The sequence below is a fragment of the Protopterus annectens genome, chromosome 6.part0 (genome assembly GCF_019279795.1).
Source record: "Protopterus annectens isolate FY-2018-M chromosome 6.part0, PAN1.0, whole genome shotgun sequence".
NCBI lineage: Eukaryota > Metazoa > Chordata > Ceratodontiformes > Protopteridae > Protopterus > Protopterus annectens.
In genome coordinates, this window is record NC_056737.1 from 520,483,828 (window position 1) to 520,506,238 (window position 22,411).

At 41.6% G+C, this 22,411-nt stretch overlaps 1 protein-coding gene across 1 annotated transcript in view; it reads left to right on the forward strand.

Annotated features, from left to right (window-relative positions):
* Positions 1-22,411, forward strand: part of LOC122804407 (melanoma inhibitory activity protein 2-like) — a 1,673,436-nt gene that overhangs the window by 1,043,104 nt on the left and 607,921 nt on the right. The window contains exon 16 of the mRNA XM_044074238.1: positions 17,670-17,752. Within this exon, the coding sequence (XP_043930173.1) occupies positions 17,670-17,752 (83 nt within the window). The remainder of the gene's footprint in view (positions 1-17,669; positions 17,753-22,411) is intronic.

Below are 22,411 nucleotides of genomic sequence, written 5' to 3' on the forward strand. Positions count from 1 at the left end.
TTTCTAAGTACTGCTGTCATGGCTTAGTGGTTTAGTACCTTGACTCTAGTGCATGGTATCCTGGGTTCGAATCTGACCACTGATTTTTAATTTTCAAGACTGTCTAGACATGAATTGAGGACCTGTCAATCAAACATGCCAAAAGCACTTTTAAGCACTTAAAACCAGGTCTGCGCTCATTTGCGCGGAGCTAACGCATGCGCACTGGCAGTTAGCTTGTGGGAGCGGCGTGCAAACGGTGTGCGCTGGGATAAACCTTAATTGGCTCGTGACGCACATATTAAGCTAAGCTCAGCTAGTTGCACACAGTTTGAGCCTGTTAAACCAGTGCTTAGCTACGGGCAAGCAATTTGCAGCTTTTTAAACACTAGTCAGCTACAAGCACTCTGTCTCACTGCAGCTTAGCTATCAGTACATTTCTAAATATTTTTATTATTGTGTTACTTCAGAATATATGCTCCATTTCATTCCATTTTACAAAAGGGTATATTTTTACATTTGTACAATACTGTCAGGGGCCTTTTTACTGCTTATTTACAAAAAAAAAAAAAAGGTTGTTGTGTGGGCTCAAACCCTGCCTGCCTACTCTTAAGCCGGCAACTCTACCACTAAGCTATTTCTTCTTGGCTTACTTTGCATATTTAGTTCTCATATCCTTCTCCACTGCCTGCTACCTGCAATTGCGCTAGTAGCACACCCGCGCACACGAGCGCACGCAGTAGCACACATTTACGGGGGTTAAAAAAAATAAAACCGTTTTTATTTTCATTTTATAGCCTTTGTTCACTTTGTACACTGATGGTCTCTGGGGGAATGTGTTGTGTAGTGTGTTTATTTACATTTCCATGGCCTCTCTCGTGGCTGTTTACTTTCAGCCATTCTACACTGCCGGGGGCGTGTCCGCATGCAGGGCTTAGCCTACGGACACGCCCCCTACTCTCTTACACGGACCGTGTAAGAGTTACAGTGTGATTCAGCATGCCTCATGCATATGCATGACATGCTGACATCACACCGTTTAACTGCAGCCTCCGTGTAAGAGTTATAACTCTTACACGGAGGCTTCCTGAATCTGGCCCACCATGTACACCACTGGATTCATCGCATCTAGTCTTTCCATTTTCTTTATTATCATATGTGATTCCTTTCCTCATACGATTTAAACAAGATTCTTTAAAAAATAAATGCCATCTTTAACAATTATTATTTCTAATTGAACTGGAAATATATAACTTGTAGTGGCCAAATTGACCTTGTCTGTATCTAATGGCAGTCTGTCTTTTCTGGGATACTGAATCGGTCATCCAGTTCCCTCTGCAAGAAAGTGTCCCTGAGTTAATGGCAGTTCGGCACCTCAGTCTTTCATTAAAGTGTGGACCTGCACTATACTCATCTCAGTGTACCATTTCCAAGGTTTTGTTCCCTACTTTATTATCCAAGTATCTGGGAGCTAGACAACTTTTCATTTTCTTGGAGTCAAGAACTGTTATATATGCCTTCCATCCCATTTTGCTGATTGAGTCCTTCCAACAGTAAAAATGAACAGTGCAAGAATGATTTTGATAGTACTGTTTTGAGCAAGACAGTCATCGTTTTATTTTATGTGCTCATTACCTGTCTTTTCAGCTCTCTCTTTGGACAGGGCATTGTTACCACAGCAGCAGAGCAAAGCAGTTCATAGCAGCCTGAAGTCACTTGGCCTTTTAGCTTAAAAGTTAGGATCTTAATTTGTGAGAGTGAAGTGTTTCCTTCTGGACTTTTTAAAAATCCTAAATGGTGCTAAAAGCCAAACTGCTGTAAAGTCATATATTCAGAAGTGGAAGATATTTACAGAAATGCAGGGCTGAGTTCTTAGACTGTTGGACTGTTCTGGGTACCTACTTTAAGATAATCTAGTCTAGTCTTTATTTTAAGTGCATGTCTCTAAAGCATTGGCCTGTATTTCCAGCATTCTGTTGTTTGGATACTAAAACTTCAGTTAGAAGTTTTCGTAAAACAGATTTACATTTAAAATCAAGAAGAACACATGTATCACCTTCTTGGGAGTCAAACTTTATGCAGGAATGGTTTACTTTCCCTTCCTTAGAACTAACTGAGTCAGAGGATGTAAAGTCGTTTTTATGGAAATCTCTGTTCCTGATGGCAGTTACTTCTGCTATTCAAGGTATGCTTTGCAAGCTTCCCTATAGCAGTGGTGCATAACGTCCGGCCCTCGACGCAACACCATCCGGCCCCCAAAGAGTAACTACAAATTTTTTAAAAAGTGAAAAAATGCTATGCCTTACTCCAGTCATGCAAACTTTCCAGCATGTGCTAACTTACCTAATTGACTGCAGTTGCACACATCTTTAATTTTAGCTGCCAAAGTAACTAGTCTTTGTTTATAACTTGTAGTCTGTAAACAGTAGTAACTTTCTGGAAGAGTTTATAATAAGTCATGGCTGCAAGCCGGAATAAAGTTAAATGCAAAGGTGATGTAGAAAACAGACAATTTCATGACTGCTGTCTTAAGTAAAAATGCCAGTCACCTATACGTATTGTTAACCCGTAACAACATACTATGTTTTGAGTTGGCCCGCAGATGCATTAAGAATTCGTGTAGTGGCCCTCTCCACTAAAAGGTTGTGCAACACTGCCATATAGTGTTTCATAATGAAAGGATGTCACTAAAAAACATGTTTCTATGCCAAAGGTAGTATTTGTTGTTTTCCTTGAAACGGTCCATTCAGATGCCAGTGATTTATCATATCTGTCAGAATGCTAGAAAACCTTTAGCACATGCTTTCGATGTGCATAAAAAAACTGAAGCAGGACTAATTCTTCTAGAAACTTTGAGCAACTTTTCTTTCGTGAGATGAATGTAAAGCTTGCATATCACTAAGCAAACATTTGTTCGTGGGCACCCTATCTGGATAGTTGGAATTTGTTGTTTCAGCTTATTTGGTTAAACATTTGTAAAGCGCCTGGCTCATCATATTGACTTTTGTTATAAGTACAACAAATGTCACCCTGTGATGGCTCATTCTGCAGGAAATGCAGCTATATCTGCAGAATATTTAGAGTGTTTCATCTCAAGACATTATTAGAGTTAGCAGCTTGTACTCATGTCCTTACATACAGTCAGCCTGGGTACTACTACTCACCTCTACCTTTGCAGTCAGTCTGTCCAAGGGAACATCAGTACCCACAAGTAGCTGTGGCTCACATTGAGTCTCACTGCTACAGAGTAGCCCCCTCCCTGAAGTAACCACCTCACCAGTCCTGGCTGCAAGTATGCAGTCTGTCTGGGTACCCCCCAGGCTACCAGATCCACATGCTTGTCTCGTAGCCTGACTGCGTGTAACTGCATAAACACATGGTACTGCCTCATCCAAATCCTTCCCCATCAGGACATCTGCAGGATGGCAGTTCAGTACCCCTGTTGTCTCAAGCCAACCTACTAGTTGGCATTTTGTCTTTCCCACTTACTGTCCCTCTCACCTTTTCTTCCCCACCTTGCCTCCATGGACATCTGTATACCACATGGCCACACTGGTTGCATTCAAAACATTTAACCCTAGGTCCTGGACATGTACCTGGACTAGTGGCTTCCCCTGCTACTGGCAGATTCTGTTGGGGCAGTCTGTGCTGCCCACCATGGGTTCCTTTAGACCCATGAACAGTACTGGGAGCCCCTTTCCTGTGCAGGAATGTCCTGCTTCCTAGGTATAGGTCTTCTTTCTTCCCCAACTCATCTGAAGTAGCACATTGTCCATCAGCTAACCAGATCCTCATGTCCTCAGGCAGAGTGCTAAGGGCATGTTCCATCACCAAAAGGTCTGCCAGCCCTTCAGAAGTAGTGACATGACATCCACTCATCCACTTATGAAAATAAGTGCTCAGTTCAGCAACATATTCACACGCACTTTCATCTGCCTTGTATCTATGCTCACAAAACTTTTTCCTATACGTTTCAAGTGTTAGCTTAAAACATTCTAACAAGTGATTTTTAGCAGCAGTATAATCAAAATATTCACAGTCAGCAAGTTTAGACAACACAGTTACAGCTTTACCATGGAGTAAGGGGGTCAGGAACCGTACTACCCTGATCCTTTGGTCAACATCCTACTGTTTACATACCCTCTCAAACATATGAATGAAACTGTCAAAATTATCCCTCGCTTTAAACTGCGGAAGAAATTTACTGTCCTTTTGTGTTTCTGGGGTCCATTTACTCCCTTCCCCATTACCTCCATGACTCTGGCAAAGAGTCAGCATATGTCTCTGCCTCTTCATTTCCTCCGCTTCCATCCATGGCAGTTTCTCATTCTCCTCAGCCTGCAGACATCTCAGTCTCTCAGCTGCTTCTATTTCCAAATGCCTGGCTTCCAACTCAAGTCTCTCTAGCTCCAGATGGATTTTTAAGTCCTCTGCAGAAAGGTTGAGCTGTCCATTCTTTGAGGGTGGTACATCTCCACTGCCAGTCTAATAGTCATCCTGGTTGCTATTTTCTGATGCAGCTGTGACCAAAGCTGCAGTCATGTCTGCCTTACTCAGGTTTCCATGCACCAGTATCCTAGCTTGGCACATCTCAGCCAGCTGACTCCTTGTCAGCTTTCCGTACTCCTCTGCTGACATGCTGCCTGCTCCCCCTGGCTAACTAAGCTAACAAAAGAAATAAAACATTTGTGATCTGAACTCTGAGTATTCACTGCATGGCTGATACAAAACACCTTCAGTGATCACTGTACACAAGCTACAGGAATTCACTCTACCCACACCACCACTACAAGCCAATTAGTATTTGCCAACCAGTTAATATGTAGTGTGGGTATCCCACCACTGCCAAACAATTAATATGTGATGCCCATGCACTGTTCCAGCAGTCAAGGAGCCTCAATCCTCACCACTAACACCAGATGTGGGGTGTCCATATTTGTAAAGGATAATAAATACACACACAGTAAAGTGCAGTTTCCCTTAAGAGCACACAGAGATCACAGTCAGTCTGGGGCTGGTTTCTCCCTTTCTCTCCAGGTCCCCAGTAAGACTCCCCACTGGCACAGCTATAGGGTCCAGATCTCATCCAGCTGGGCAAGCTAAAACCTCCAGCACCCTCTCTGTCCAACCAGCGCTTCGTGTCCCTGCCCAAGTTGACACACATTTTGAGATGAGAGTTTATACAACCACACAGACACTCCTGGGGAAGGGTGGCACATGTTCTCCAGCTGTGCCCCTTTTACCTAGACTATACAGTAGAAATCACTGCCACCACCCAGCTAATATTTATCAGCTACTCAAAGGCCCTTAAAAGTGTGTCCAATTATTACAGTGCAATATTATTATCCAAATGGTAAGTGTGTCCTAACAGTCAAGACTTATTTGGAGTGACTTGGTACAGCATCACTATATACATGCAATGTACTCTTAGAGCTTAAATTCTCTCTACATAAAACAGTCACAGTTGAAAGGTTTAAAAATATTTAATAATAAATAATAAAAACACAAGACAATACTTCTTACTACACAGTGCCAGTCAAGAGTTCAGAGATCACAGAGAAATACTTAAAATAATATCATAGAAAAGTTATAACATCAACACAGAAATACACTTAGTCTAATCTTCCTAATTCCTAGCTATTTCTAGGAGAAAACAGAGTTCTAAATAACTTACGTATAGAACAGGCAGAGTGGTGAGTTGAATGTTCTCAAGACAAAATGCTAAGAGCTCTCTGATTCTCTCTCTTTAAGTTGATAACACAGAGCTGCTTCACATGACATCATTTTTCACACTTCTCTGGTGTTCTCATGCTAACAGAAACTACATTTACATTGGTCAGAAGCCAGAGCAATAAAGGACATTTTTACATGCCAATTCTAGCTTTTAACTCTGGCCTCAAAACAATTGGCAGAATTCCTTCATCCAGACCTATCGGAGCCGACTTTAAAGATCAAAGACAGTCCTAAAATGCTTGATTTAGCTTTCTTACAGCAGAGTGCACTGTTACATTTTTGAAGTTTATTACAAACATGTTTTCCCCATTTAAGAGAACAAGCATGTGGGTTATATTAGTATTTACAAATGACAGAATTATCTACAGAATTCTATCTGGCTAGGCTGGCAGCCTTCACATATCTTCACACCCCCTTTTTTACCTTTTTGGATAATTTAGACTTGATGGAAGTACTTGCCAATATTACTTATGTGAGAACCTCACAGTACAACCTACAAGTACCAAAGTCTGTACAGAAACAGCTTTGGCTTTTTTTTTTTTTTTTTTTACAAGAGAAAAGAACAGCTATGGAAAAAATGGGCAATGCAGGGGCTTTGTTGCTGAGTACACCCAAATGTTATGAACTGTTACTACAGTGAACTCTTCTCAAAAATCTGCTGTTGTGTTGAGCATACCACTCATGTACTTTCTTCTCCCTTCTACATCTTCAGATATTGCTAGGAAACCTGGTTGAATTCTTACTTACTTGTTAGAGAGTTGTAATCTTATTTTGTTTTTACATGCATACATATCTGTATGTTAGGTGACCGGCCTGATTCCCATAGTATTTACTTCAGCCCTAGCCAACAGATGTCCAAGGAATGACGTCAGGATGTCAGTGTATGAAGGTCATCTGTCATTGCCGTCTTCAGTTCTTTTTAGTTTTTTAGTCCAGTGTGCTGCTCCATTTTATCTAATGCTTGCATTCCATCAGTCAGCTCATTTTTTGAGTTTCCTACAACCTGGTTTCAGATATGTACTCCACTGGGGAAATTTTTTTTCTAATTAATGTTTAAAAAGGTCCTTATAAGAACAAAGCATTGCTAAGACAGAGGGCATTACAGGCAAGATCCCACAGCGAGACATACAGGAGACAGCTTGAGCATTCCAAGCATTCAAGACATTCAAGTGGTTATGATGCATTGGATTCGTCATGTAGAGCAGCTAATATGGGTTCTGTCACTTGTTGACATGTCTGAGGACTCAGCCACTCTCAGACCAGGTAAAGGCCGAACTCCTAGATGCCCCACTGGGTAAGGAGTTCTTCTTTTATCCCCCTGCAGAGAAAGTCTTTGAGAAATTAAACAAAAAGAAGAAGCAAATCAAATCTGTAGAAGAATTTTATTGGTCTCCCATATTTTGATATAAACGGAATTACCCTTCTAAGTCTTGGCCTCTTCCTCCAAGACAAGAAAAGAGAGGGCCTTCTCGAGCCAAGAGACCAAGACAGAATAGAAGGTGGCAGCCTTAACGCTCTAGACTGGTGGGATCCAAGAACCCTATCTTCTACCTCCCCCAGAGGGCAGCTGTGACTATCCACAGCACCCCATCCCCTCATCTCCAAACCCACTCCACCACCCAGCAAGGAGACTTTCTTCATTCCTACAGCAGTAGAAACTCATCATAGAGGACCAGTGGGTCCTAAATGTCATAAAGTGGCTATTATGTCCATTCCATTCCAGTCAAGGGAAAGACCCTTAGGAATGCCAAAGCCCCCAAAAAACCAAAAGGTCTTTTCCCCCCATCTTACTGGAACTTCTGCAACAAGGATCCATCCAACCAGTCCCTGCAGGAGAGGACTGCACAGGGTTTAATTCAAGAATCTTTTTAGTCCCAAGAAAGGAAAGAACCTGGAAACCAGCCTTAGACTTGTCAAAGTTTAACAAAGTTTCTGCACGTTCTCAGATTTAAGATGTTAAACCTACAAAAAATGTTACCAATGACCTTTCAAGGGGCCTATGTGGTTACCCTAGAATTGAAAAACTCCTACCTTCATGTTCCCATTGCAAAGGAGCACTGGAGATGTCTTTGATTTTTGGCAGCCAGATTATACTACCAATTTTGTGCTTTACAATTTTGCTTATCCACTGCTCTCAGATTTTTCACCAAATATCTAGACCCAATTGTAGACCAGTACAGAAACTTTGGGGTTCATATCTACCCTTACCTGAATGACTACCTCATCCAGGGCAAATCCATCCTGGAACTTCAAACAGACCTGCAGGTCACAATGGTATGCTTCCAGATGGTAAGCCTCATTTTCCCCTTCTGCAAGTCTCAACTTCAGCCTCAGACAAAGATTCTCTTTCTGGGCGCACTGATAGTTTAAGTACAAAAAAGGCCTTCCTACTCCAAGACGGGTTATTTTCTGACAAAACTACCTACACAGCCTACTTCTACTGCAAAGGAATACCTAAGAGCCTTGAGGTACATGGCATCCTGCATTTTAATGGCGGCCCTTGCAAAGCTGCACATGAGAAAATTCCCATGGTTCCTAAAAAATATACTTGTGAACAATATTCTCAACTCCCTGGAAGCTCTGGTGTCTGTTCTCCCCTGCCTAAAAAAGGAGCTACTTTGGTTGCAGAACCCAGGGGTAAACTTCTGTCTACCATAGACAGACAAAATTATCGCATCAGACAGTTCAGAAGTAGCCATAGGAGCATACTGCAGATCCTTAAAGGTACAAGGTATCTGGACCCCAGAGCAAAGGAAATTGCAAATTAACCAGAAGGAAATGCTGGCAGTATTTATAGCTATGAAAGCATTTCAAAGCAACTTGAACCCAGAGACGCTTCAAATTCAGACAGACAACACCAGTGTGATGTGGTACATAAATAAGCAAGAAGGGGACATATTCCTACCCTCTATCCAGTCTTGTAATAAAGATTTGCTGTTGGCAGAAGAATTGCAAATGACACTAAGCATCCTGCATACTGTGCAAAAATAACAGCATAATAGACGCTCTGAACAGGAACCTACTGGACCGCAGTGAATGGATGCTGAAGCGAGGTTTTCCTGGACCTCACCAACCAATGGCAACTACCTGGTACAGATCTCTTTACCCCTCATCAAAACAGACAACTACAAATGTTCTGCTCCAGAACCCAACAGACAGGGACATTATTGCTTTATTATTATTTATTTACAGATTGTTTACCAGGATAATCCATTGGGGAAAAAGAGCACATTTTCAATGTAGTCCTGGGGGGAAAAGCTCCAGCATGGTTACAGATTAGACATTATACAAACAAAAGATACTATATAGTTTTAAAACATAATAGTATACAAAAAAATGAAAATCTTATTAAAAAAGTGAAAAAAGCTTTTTTAACATATAATGGTGTAACATGCACCAGCAAGAGAAAAGAGGGAAAGTTCAGGGTGATAGGAGAATGGGGTGTAGGAGTAGAAAGTATGAGGAGGTTGGGAGGGAATTCGCTAGAAGGTAGAATAAGTACTATGTGGGGATCAAGGTTATAAGTGAGAGAGGAGGAGATGGCTAAGAGAGGTAGGAAGATAGTGAGGAGACTTAGAGGGAAATCAGGAGGGGTGAGAGCATGAACATTCCCAGTGAGATGAGAGGCGGGAGTGGAGTAGGGTCTTGAAGGAAGAGTGGTTATTGGTGGTACAAATTTGTGGTGGAAGGGAATTCCAGAGCCTTGCTAGAGAGAAGGATAGGAGATGTTTGCCTGGAGTGCGTACAGGTTTGTATAGTTCAAGCAGGTTCTGATTGTTGGACCTGAGTAGTCTGGTTGGTGCATTTTGAGAGTGGAGGCAAGAGAGGGGCAGAGAAAGGGTGTAAAGATGAGTTTATATGCTTAAGTTGGATGTAGGAGAGATAGTTGGGCAGTTTAATTCAATTTAGTATGTGGAGGGCATTACAGTGATGGGTGGAGGATTTGGTTCTGGAGGCAAACTTTGCAATTTTGTTATAGCAGGAAGTTAGTTTTGCCTTGAGAGCAGAATGAAGGTCAGTAAGGAGGGGGCCACAGTACAAGAGGGAGGGAATAAGGAAGGTGGTAAGACAGTACATGTCTAGTTGAGGGAGTAATATACCAGTTTTGTTGATAAAGCATGCCTAATTTTTGGTGGGTTTTCTTTGTTTGTTCGAAGATGAATGTCGAATTTTAATTGATCATCAATATGGAAGCCAAGTAGCTTTGTGTGGGGTATGATTTCAATAGAAGTATTGTTTTGACTAGTTATGAGGAAGGAGTTCTTGTCAGTTGTGGTACATTTTATGGGGTGAATATCATAACTTTAGTTTTGGAAGCATTAATTGCTAGGTGATTATTCAACATCTTCTTCTTCAAATGGATAGACCTCTTTCTGTATGCCTTTTTACCATTACCCTCCATCCCCAGGCTACTGCTAAAAGTGAGGTCAGTCAGGCTGAGCATGATATTTATAGCCCTCTTCTGGCCAGGGCAACACTGGATGTTCTTCGTGTTTCACTGTTGCAGTCATTACATTTGGGTAATCCTGCTGGCAGGTTGCCCTCAGTCAGCCTGAATTCCAAAGTCCTGGGTCCTGCATCGGCTGCTGTCACCCCTACCCTGACATCAGGTTGTCAGGGGTATAAAAGATGCGGCCGACGCTATTTTCTTCAGTCTTTCTTGCCGCGCAATGCCCGAAGCAGAAGCAGTTCGCAAGTGCCGGTCGGCCACTCCTGAGATTTTTGTGTTCGAGTTTGAAATCCGAAGTCTTAAGCGAAGTACCCCGTTGGGGAAACTTTTTTTCTTGCTCCAGACTGATGTCAGAAAAAGTTAATAATTGTATTTCTTGTGGAAAGCAAATACCTCATGAGGACTTTCATTCTTACTGTATTCCTTGCCTAGGCCCTGATCACAACGTTGCTGGTTGTTGGTTTTGTGCTAGATTTAACCAACGCACTATTAAGCATTGGTATATTTTGCTTTAAACTACTTTGGACGCCGGTTTAATTATCCAGAAATGTCGTCGGATAGCCGAGTTCACAAAAAACACAAAGAAAAGGAGAGAGATAGACAGCCTCAGATACTATTCCTTCAGATGGGTCTGGAGCCGCTGAGCAGGCACCGGCTTCTGAGGGTGTATTCAGACCTAAACGTCTTTACATTAAACCAACCTCAGCTTCAAAGGCAAAGACTAAAGCACCTTCTAAAGCAAAGAAACAAACTCAAGAGCCACGTGGACAGGCCTCTATGCCCAAAAAAAACAGATGCTCAAAATGGCTGAAGACTTAATTACCTTGATCAGGGGTTCCCATCCCCCTCCATGATAAGAGGCCTAGGCAAGAGACTGACTATGAATCTTCGGATCAGGTTTCTATTTCTTCTGATTCCTCTTCTGATCAGGACTATTCTCTTCCCCCCATGAGGATTCTGATGCTGAAGAATCTATACCTTCAGCTTCTCCTCCAGAGGACTATTCTTTTGGGGAAACCTTGCATACCATGAGGGAGCATTTCCACTGGGAGAGCCAAGATTTTTCAGAATCTAAAAAGAGGCTCAGGGATTTCCTTTTACTACTACAACACCACTAGCCGTCCCACCTGTGTTAGATATTGTAGATGTGTTTTCGGAGTCGAGTCTTAGCCCTGACTCTACCTCCAGCTCCTGTTAAGCCTGACAGATATTACAGGGTCCCTGACTCTCATAAATTCCTTTTTAAAAACCCTGCTGCAGACCCAGAAACTATTTCACAGGGTCCCAAAGGAGTTAAGGCTTCCACTGCAAAAAACCCTACCCCCTCTGACAGAGATTCTAGGGCACTGGATAGATGGGGAAAAAAGGTTTACACATCTGCTACCTTGGCTATAAGGGCCTTAAACTGTCAGTTTCATATGCTTACATATCAGCAACATGTCATGGCATTGCTTAAACAGAAAGTGTTATTAAACTCCTAATGTGCAGAAAACAAGGAAATGCAGGATTTATTGCATGCAGCTGAACAAGTTGGAAAGCATACTTTGCAGTGTGGTTTTGATTATTTGGAGGCCTCCTGCAGGGCCGCAGTTATGGGTTCTGTAATTAGAAGGCATGCTTGGTTAAAGGAATAAAATCTGCCTGATCATGTCAAGGTTAAATTATTAGATGCACCTTTACAGCATGATACTTTGCTTGGTGTTAAGGCAGAGGAGGTGTTAAAGAAAATGGAGGACAAAGCTAAATCTATGCAAACTGTCAAAGATTTTTTACAAGTACAACCACCTAGGTTTAGCAGATACTGGCCTACAAAAATTGGTCCTTTCCTGTGTCAGACAGACCTCAAAGGGGCAGTTCCAGATGCCCTAGAGGCAGATCCCAGGCGCAAGGTTCCTACAGGTCTAAGCAATGGGGTGCTTCTCCCTCCAAAGTTGGAGAAGACAAATCACAACCATACAGTAAACAGTCCGAATGACTTTCCCCTGCCAGCACCAAGCACTTCTCTACTAGCAGCACCCTTAGGGGGGAAATTAGCACTTTTTTCTCAAAATTGGCACATTATAACCCAGGACAAGTGGGTTCTAAATATCATGTCACAAGGGTACAAGTTCCATTTCCATACCCTGCCAAAGGCAAACGGCTGGCCAGATCTGCCAAAAAATCAAAGGGCAGAGGCACAAAAACAAGTCTCACCCCTCATGGACATGAGGGCCATTCAACAAGTACCAGAGCAAGAGCAGGGACAAGGATTTTACTCAAGACTGTTCCTGGTACCCAGAAAGGACAAGACCTGGAGACCAATACTGGACCTATCTATTCTGAACACATTCCTGGATATACCAAAATTCAAGATGATGACTTTGCAGCAGCTTCTGCCCATGCTGGGCAAGAACACTTGGCTTGTGGCTTTAGACCTAAAAGAGGCATACCTGCATGTCCCAGTCAGACAAATATGCAGAAGATACCTCAGATTCAAGGCTGGCTCAATGCATTACCAATTCTCTGCACTGCCCTTTGGCTTAACTACTGTGTCCAGGGTCTTTACAAAGTGCCTGGCACCAGTAATTGCATTTTGCAGACAAAGAGGAATACAAATATATCCTTACTTGGACGACTGTCTAATTCAAGCAGAGAACAAGGACTTTCTTCTACATCATCTGGCATTTGTGAAAAGGCTTCTAACATGTCTAGGGTACACAGTCAACAAAAAGAAATCAAAACTAGTACCCTCTCAAGAGATAATATTCCTGGGTGCAAGCTTAAATACAACTGCCCAGATGGCTTATCTCATGCCAGACAAACAAAGGCAACTGACTACCTATTTCAAAATGTTGGCAACAAAGGTCCAGTTATCTGCAAGAAAAATTCTGCAGGCTTTGGGCTTCATGGCATCCTGCGTCCTACTAATTCCATATGCAAGACTGCATATGAGGAAACTACAATGGTACCTAAAAAGTATTTGGACTCAACATTGCCACAGCCTGGAAACTATGATTACTCTCATTCCCTGCCTGCAACAGGAGTTTCGATGGTGGGCAAAGGCTTGTCACCAAAACAAGTGACAGCCATTCACATTACCCCCAGCCAGGCAGACACTAACAACGGATGCATCAGATTATGCCTGGGGGGGCCCCACATGGCAGGAAGATGCATTCAGAGCACATGGGCCTCAAACCAAATGCATCTACATATCAATCAAAAAGAGATGCTAGCTGTTCAAAATGCCCTGACAGCCTTCAAGGACCTACTTCATCCAGGACAACTACTGATAAAGACAGACAACACCACGGTCATGTGGTATATAAACAAGCAGGGTGGCACACATTCATACCCCCCTTGCAGACTAGCCATGACTTTGTGGGACACAGCATTGACTTACCAAGTACATCTGCAGGCACAATTCCTGCCAGGAAGGAAAAATACTCTGGCAGACGAACTAAGCAGAAACCTCATGGATCCCCACGAGTGGCAGCTGAATCCACAAGTCTTCAGCATGATAACAAGGAAATGGGGATGCCCGGACATAGATCTATTTGCCTCCCCTCACAACTACCAACTAAAAAGATTCTGCACAAGGATTTATCACAGACAGGCATGGAAAGCAGACGCCCTATCTTTCAGCTGGAAAAACCTATCAATATATGCCTTTCCCCAACTGCCTCTCCTCTCCAAGGTACTCCTAAAGGTCAGACAGGAGAAGCCAAAGATGATGCTAATTGCCCCAGACTGGCCCCACCAGTACTGGTATCTAATACTAAGGAACTTGTCTCAATGCCCAGCTTGGACCTTTCCTCAAATACCTCATCTACTGTCCCAGCAAAACTATCAGATCCTGCACAGCCAAATCAGGACTTTAAACCTGGCAGCATGGCGGATAATGTAGTCATACAAAACACACCTCTCAGTAAAGCTGTGAGGGATGTCATTTTGGAAGCCAGGAGGCCTAGTACTAGAAAATCTTATGCTGGAAAATGGAAGAGATTCTGTGCTTGGAACCAGACACAAGGAACTGATACAGCTGTGCCAAATATTTCTCAGATTTTGCAATGCTTAGCTGAGATGCTGGACAAAGGCCTATCTTTTTCATCTATTAAAATTCATGCTTCTGCCATTTTGGCTCATTACAATAAAGAGCCACCTATCTTTTCTCATCCCTTATTAAAGCAGTACCTCAGAGGAGCCAAAAATTTAAGGCCTCCAAGGAGATCACCAATGCCTGCATGGGACCTCAACTATGTCTTGGAAAAACTCACCCTGCCTCCTTTTGAGCCAGCTGCTACTGCTGATATAAAGTTTTTATTTTGGAAAACAACTCTGCTCCTAGCAATAACTTCTGCAAGACGAGTTTCAGAGCTACAGGCACTCATGGCTGTGGAACCTTTTATCATTTTTTATCCAGACAGGGTCTTTCTGAGGACAAACCCAACATTTATGCCTAAGGAGGTGTCCAGTGTAGCTCTTAACCAAACTATTCATCTGCCAACTTTTTATCCAAATCCACAGAACAAAGGGGAGAGAATTCTGCATTCTTTGGACGTACACAGACAGCTTAGATTCTACTTGGACAGAACCAAAGTTTTCAGAAAGACAGAGCAATTACTAGTGGCATATGCTGCAGGATCACAAGGAAAGGCTATCTCAAAGCAGACTATTTCAAAGTGGATAGGCCACTGCATTCATTTCTGCTACTTACACCATGACAAGCCACTGCCCAAGTGCATTAGGCCACATTCAACCAGAGCTGCAGCCACTTCAGCAGCCTTTCTCAGGGGAGTACCAACCAAGGACCTTTTAGAGGCTGCTACTTGGAGTTCATTGCACACCTTTACAAAGCACTATCATCTGCCACTCTACTCTAAATCCAGGGCAGGCTTTGCCACTGCAGTTCTGCAGGGCCTCATAGCTGCTCCTAATGCTGTTTAGCACCAGCCTCCCAACCATAGCTTTGGGACTCTACCCAAATGTAATGACTGTAACAGTGAAACACGAAGAGCATAGTACAGTTGTGTACACTTACCATAAATGTAGATGTTCGAGTGTATTCACTGTTGCAGTCCAGGTTACCCACCCACCATCCCCCTTTCTTCTGATGGAATCTATCTTTCCTTCTTTGATTTATACAACCTATGTGGTGTATTTGCTTGTAGAGGAAGGTAAAGTTTATTTTGGTGCATGTATTTATATATATATATATATATATATATATATATATATATATATATATATATATATATATATATATCGCGTCTTTCGGCTTATCCCGATTAGGGGTCGCCACAGCTGAACTCCGATCCGCTAATGTTTGGTAGTGGATTTTTACATGCCGAGTTACCAGCCCTGACGCACAACCTTCAATGAAGGCACACCCATTCACGCATGCCTCCACACAGAAGACGCTCTAGCTGAGAATCGAACATGACGTCTTGCTGTGAGGCGACAACGCTACCGCAGCACCACTACCGCGGGTTTTATATATATATATATATATATATATATATATATATATATATATATATATATATATATATATATATATATATATATATATATATATAAATTTTGGCTACCCTTTTAGGGGGCACCTGACATCTGGGGCAAGAAAAACTAAAGAAAATGGCATCGGCCGCATCTTTTATACCCCTGACAACCTGGCGTCAGGGAAGGGGCAACAGCAGCCAACGCAGGACCCAGGACTTTGGAATTCAGGCTGACTGAGGGCAACCTGCCAGCAGGATTACCCAAATGTAATGACTGCAACAGTGAATACACTTGAACATCTATATTTATGGCAAGTGTACACAACTGTACTTTCTCCCTCTTGTGTGACCCTTAGTGAAGGGAGATACTGCACACTTCACTAGTGATAGATCTACTCAACCAGCTGATGATGTCTGTCTTTCATCCACTCCTGAAAATACTCAAAACTATAACAGCATGGAGGATTGGATTTTAACTCCAAAAATGCATACTACTCTTTGGAAGTACTGTCCATCCTGAGAAAGGCAAGAAAACCAACTACCAGAAAGTCATTCTTATACAAATGGTAAAGGTTTTCTACTCATTGCCTTACGAAAGCATTAATCTAGTGTTGGAGTATCTTTCAGCGTTGTTTGACCAGAGCCTTTCATATTACAGTATTAAGCTGCATACTTTAGCCAGATTTGCCTTCTTCTCTACCCCATCTATTTTCACCTCCAGCTGAAACATTTCCTGAAAAGGGTTACACATCTAAGACCTCCTAGGAAAACTCTGTCCCTTCTTGGAATTTGAATTATATATTAGCAAAACTTTCCATGCCTCCTTTTGAGGCAGCAGCTTCTCCTTTAAAGATGCTCACGTGGAAGAACACTTTACTGATAACAATCACTTCAACTAGGTGGATGTCAAAACTACAGATCCTGATGTGCAAAGAATCCTTCATTGTTTTTTCACAGGGATAGAGTCACCCTCAGAACTAGCCATTTTTTTGTGCCCACAGTAGTAGCAGATCTTTCCTTGAATTAAGCTGTTCACGTGCCAGTGTTCTTCCATAGCCTACAAAATAAAACAGAACAAATCCTTTCTTTCCTGGATGAGCACTGATGGATCAGGTGTTACCTTAGAAGAAAGTTCCCAAACAGAGCAGAACTGCTAGTGGCCTATGCAGAAGGGAAACAAGATAGACCCATCTCCAAACAGACTATTTCAAAATGGATAGCCAACTGTATTATCTCCTGTTATGCTCAGTGTAGAAAGACATTACCGTCTTATGTCAGGGCTCACTTCATGAGATGCAGGGCAGCTAACACTGCCTTCCGAAAAGTTTTCTCTACTCAGGCCATCTCAGAGCCTGCTGTATGGACCTTGGTCCACACCTTTACCAAACATTGCCATTTAGGCATGCCATCCAAGGTTAGGGCAGATTTTGCCACTGCTGTTCTACAGAACCTGCTGTTAAAGGGGTCATCAGACAGCTTACCTCCCAATCTGTAGCTTTGGGAGTCCTCCCAAGAATTAGTACTGCAACATTAGCTATGAAGAACATAGTACAGTTGTGTTGTAGTACTAGCTGCCACCCTCCTACCCATGTATCTGCTGGACTATTCCTGATGCCCTGTTATTTTATTTATTTATTTTTTTTAATGTAGCCAAGTATCTTTTATCCATCATCATCCTCTCCATCTACTTCTAGTCCATGGTTAGAATTTCTTTTATCTCATTCAGAACTTAGGCAACTGGAAGTGTTGTGTTGTGCTGTCTTTGGACATCAGACTGACTATCACAGTCTAGAAAGACCTGAAAATGGCATTGATGGACGACTCTGTTGTATCCTAATGTCACTCTTCAGACATGCGTCAACTAGGGATTATGTAGACACTGGCATTTGCACGCTTTTGCATGGCAGGAAGACCCAAGAATCAGTACTGCATTGATCTACTTGAACATGTACAGTTATGGTAAGTGCAGCAAAGTTGTACTAATGTGTATGTTTTCTGCATTGTATTGATTTTTTTGTAATTCTGTGCAGGTTAACAGAGACAGAATTTAAACTGGATGTGCTGGAGAAAGACCCTCATGCCCTTGACGTCCAAAACAAAGTTTACCTCAGAGGTACAAAAACATTTATTTTTCATATCCCTTGTATTTACCAGACAGATATGCAGTGCTCAAAAAACATATACAGTTCATTATAATTTAAGCATTTGTTTTTCTTATCTTTATATTTACCAGATAGATATGCAGTACTCAAAACAGATAATTTGCCTATAACGTACCCCTATTTTGCAAGTTTCATAACAATGTGAATACAAGCAGACACTTTTCTGTGTGTGCGTGTGTGTGTGTGTGTGTGTGTGTGTGTGTGTGTGTGTGTGTGTGTGTGTGTGTGTGTGTGCACCTTCCCCCATGTTGCTCATAACCAGACTTCAAACAGTGTGCCTGTATACTGCAGCATTTTGTACTTCCAGAAGATTTGCATGCCAAACAAGCATTATTTCCTTCAACACAGAATTTAGTTACCTTGAGAATTCTCTTCAAGTGTGGAATATTTTTCTTTACAGATTTGTGTCTACAAGGAAGTCTTTATCAGATGAAAATACCATTTTGGGTCAATTAATTTTTGGCAAGTACTTTTTTAGACACTATGATTAAAATGGAAAATATTTTGCAGCTACAGTCCTGTCCAAGTATCTTTTTTTTTCTCTTGCCCAAATAAAGTGCAGCTTTGGCTGAATTTTTCACACATCATTCCTTGTGAATTAATACTCCCACTCCCAACACATAGCTCAAGACCTGTTCTTATCCAAGCTTACACAGACAGTTTTAGTGGTAACACAACTGTGTTTCCAAGGTGTTTTGTGTGCCCATAATTCTGTCTTTGTAAGTAAGATCATGAGATGCGGGGTTTGGTGAGATAAAAGCATCGCCACAGACTCATGAGAGATGCTAACCAATTATTTTAGAACTGAGATATTGCTAATCAAGCACTAAACTTTACCTTAGGTGTCTTCAGTTATTTTGTAAAAATGCATTCCCACCACAACTAAAAAGAGTTAAATGTGAAAATCATTAGGGGAAATGCAACAAATGATTTTCCTTGATTTGATATCTGGCTGTTCTGTGTTATCTTCATGGGTAACTCATTGCATTCTGCGTTACCAAAACACTGGCATAGATAACTAGCATATGTTCTATAAAATGGCTACTGTTTTCTTTCATTTGTTTCTTGCTTGCTTCATGTGCCTTAATAAGTTGACTGTTGCTTGATGAGGTACAAGATGCAGAACAGCTATATTGAGCAGTGTGTTGATTCTTTTTTCATAGCCCATCTTTTATTTCCCCCTTAACATGTTTATTTTATTTATTTTTTTACCAAATATGAGGCCCGAGTCCAGGAGCCGGCAGGGCAAGGCTACCCACAGTAGTATAAACAAAGGCACAATCCAATATTCAATCACTAAGAAGTTGCCGAGACCAGTTGAACACTAGAGACACTTTATTCAAGTATAACAACAAGCTCTTTCATCTCTGTCAGTTCAGAGACTTTATTAAGATAAAAGACAGAACAGGAGGCACACAGTATATACACCCATCCCCAATTAACACCTCTTGCAAGACTATCAAATCAATTAGTCCTGCAGAAGCCTTAAACCGCATTATCTGAAAAATATTACTTTAAAAGTGTTTTTCTCAAAAAATCCCTGCAAGGTGTACAAAATGAATCCAGTCATCCTTCGTAATACAGTCAAGCCTGATGGTATATAACAATAAACCACACACAAGATAAATATTAATTAAAACTAGCGCAACATAGGAGTGTCAGTTGTTAAAAAACGTGTAGTAAAATACATTTTATACATCCAAATAAAAATAAGAAATAAAAAAAAATCACAAAGAATCGGGGCGGGCTAAGACCCCAGCAGATGATGAGAGGCTGGAGGGGAGGATTTCAGCAGTAGAATCGGGTCACCAGGTCTTGGTTGAGTGATACTTGTAGAATTTTTCAGAATTCAACTGGGGATTTTAATGTATTTAATTTTTCATCACTTAGTATAGACATCACCGAGTGTGACTTGTTAGTATAGTCATCACCAACTGTGACTTATTGGCTAGGGGTTTAACTTTTGTGCCAGTCAATAATCTACGAACATGTGAGGGACATCAGATCAAAAAATAAAACAAATGCTCCAGCCAGGTATTGCATTGATCATGATGGTCACTCATTCAAGTTTGTTATTATTGATATGCTAAGGAGGGATCCGAGGGGGGGACCATGGCCCCTGGAATTGGAAAAAATTGAGGCATTATGGCAGTTAAGACTGAATGCAACTTGCTTGCCAGGCTTGAATGACATGTTTTCTTTAGCCTGTTTTTTGAAGTTAAGGGCTTTGGAAAGATGACTGCTTTCTTTGTGATTTTTTTTTTAATTTTTATTTGGATGTATAAAATGTATTTTACTACCTTTTTTTAGCAACTGATACTTCTATGTTGTGCTAGATGTCCTTCAAGGATGCATCTGCAGTCATAACAAATGGGTTGTCCTGCCTCAGGCAGCCCTTCGGTCGGCCGGATTCCAAAGTCTGGGTCTGGCCTCGGCTGATGTCACACTTCACCCGACGTCATAGCTGCTGGGGTATAAAGGCATCAGCCGACGCCATTTTCCCCAGTCTTTCTTGCCGCGCGGTGCCCGAAGCAGAAGCTGTTGGCAAGTGCCGGTCGGTCAGATCCAGAGATTTCAGCGTACCGAAGACTTCTAAAAAGCTAAGTACCCCATTGGGGACTCTTTCTTGCCTCAGCCGATGTCAGACAAAGTAAGTAATTGTTTAACTTGTGGGAAACAAATACCTCATAAGGATTTCCACTCTTACTGCCTTCCTTGCTTAGGCCCAGACCACGACGTATCAGCTTGTTTAGCCTGTGCTTCCTTCAACCGACGGACTCTCTATTTTTTAAATGATGGGGTATAAGGCTTCTGCAGGACTAATTGATTTGATAGTCTTGCAAGAGGTGTTGATTGGGGTTGGGTGTATAGATTGTGTGCCTCCTGTTCTGTCTTTTATCTTGATAAAGTCTCTGAACTGACAGAGACAAAAGCGCTTGTTGTTATAGTTGAATAAAGTGTCTCTGGTGTTCAACTGGTCTCGGCAACTTCTTAGTGATTGAATATTGGATTGTGTCTTAGATTATACTACTGTGGGTAGCCTTGCCCTGCCGGCTCCTGGATTTGGGGCTCATATTTGGTATTAGTTTTGTGCTTCTGACCTGGTTTGTTTTTTTATTTTTAGTTTCATGGAATAGAATCATAGTGAATGTTTAGATGAATCCACAAAAAAGTAATGTAAATAACCGTTCCAATTTTGGGTGCATTTATTGTTTCCTTCGCTGAAATTTGCATTTTTGAACATTCTTCATTGCAGTGCAAAACTACATCTTTGTTACATTCTTAGCACATAAACATAAGAAAAATCTGCATTCATAACTGCAGCAATCACCAACACTCATTTTCCATGTATTGTATAGTTACATTCAGTTTGTTATATTAATTTACTAGATCAGTTACAAATAACCGTATTGTGCTAACTGTTCTCCTCCTGGGCTTCAGTTGTTTAAAAGAGTCATTATGCAGACAGTGTAGGTGAAGTTACTAGTTTACTGTTGTCTGCTACCAGGTTAAATTATCATTAACATGTCAGCATTGTAGGTGGTAGAGTGCATTGGTATCTCATATATCAGTGTTACATAATTTCTATAAAGCAGCTAAAGTTATTAAAATATATCTGGGTAACACTGTTCAAACCCTTCTTAGTTGAAGGGTTTCTCTTGTTTTCTGTTTTTGAAATTGTGCCATCAGGAGGTATCCCTCCTCAGGTGTTCTTTCATTGAACGTATCTATCCCCTTGTTTGGTCAACTTCCATCTTCTGTGGTTGGGTGACTAAATACATAAGCCTTGGCAGCTACTTTTGCAAAAGCTTTCCTATGGCATACTGTTATATTGGTAGAATTCACATGTAATTGTTATCTTATTTCTGCCTTTTTCTGAATTTTGCTGTTTCTTCTGATGACCTTCTTTAATACTGCGGTGGTGGTGCTGCGTAGCGTTGTCGCCTCACAGTAGGACGTCTGTTCGATTCTCAGCTAGAGCGTCTTCTGTGTAGAGACATGCGTGAGTGGGCATACCTTCATTGAAGGTTGTGCGTCAGGGCCAGCAACTCGGCACGTAAAAATCTACTGCCAATCATTAGCAGACCGGAGTTCTGCTGTGGCGACCCCTATCCGGGAAAAGCCGAAAGACACAACTTCTGATGACCTTCTTTGTAGCTGCCATCTACATATTGAGCCAGTCAGTCTCATGTTTTGCCCCAGGTCTTTCTTATCAACATAACCTATCAAAACAACTATACAGACAAGTTTATGTACTGTGGCCATACATTACATAAAAACTGTTGTATTTCTTATAGTTACTAAGCTGGTAGCAGTTGCAAAAGATATGAATTCACTTACCTCTCAGACGTCCATTTCCAGCATTCTGCTAAAGAGCATTGGTAACACGCTATTTAAAAGACATTGCAAGCTAAACATTCTTAACCTAGATGATTTATAGCGTTATTTAGGTTAGAGACATTATTCGCTCCATTTTAAATGGTTGGATCTGATGCTATCAGTGTCATTATTCATCACAGATGGGTCTTGGATCTGACCTCGAATCCAAGCCGGCAACTAATGGACAGATCCAGAGCTCAAGCTCCTCCCCTTCCCCCAAGCCCCTGCTG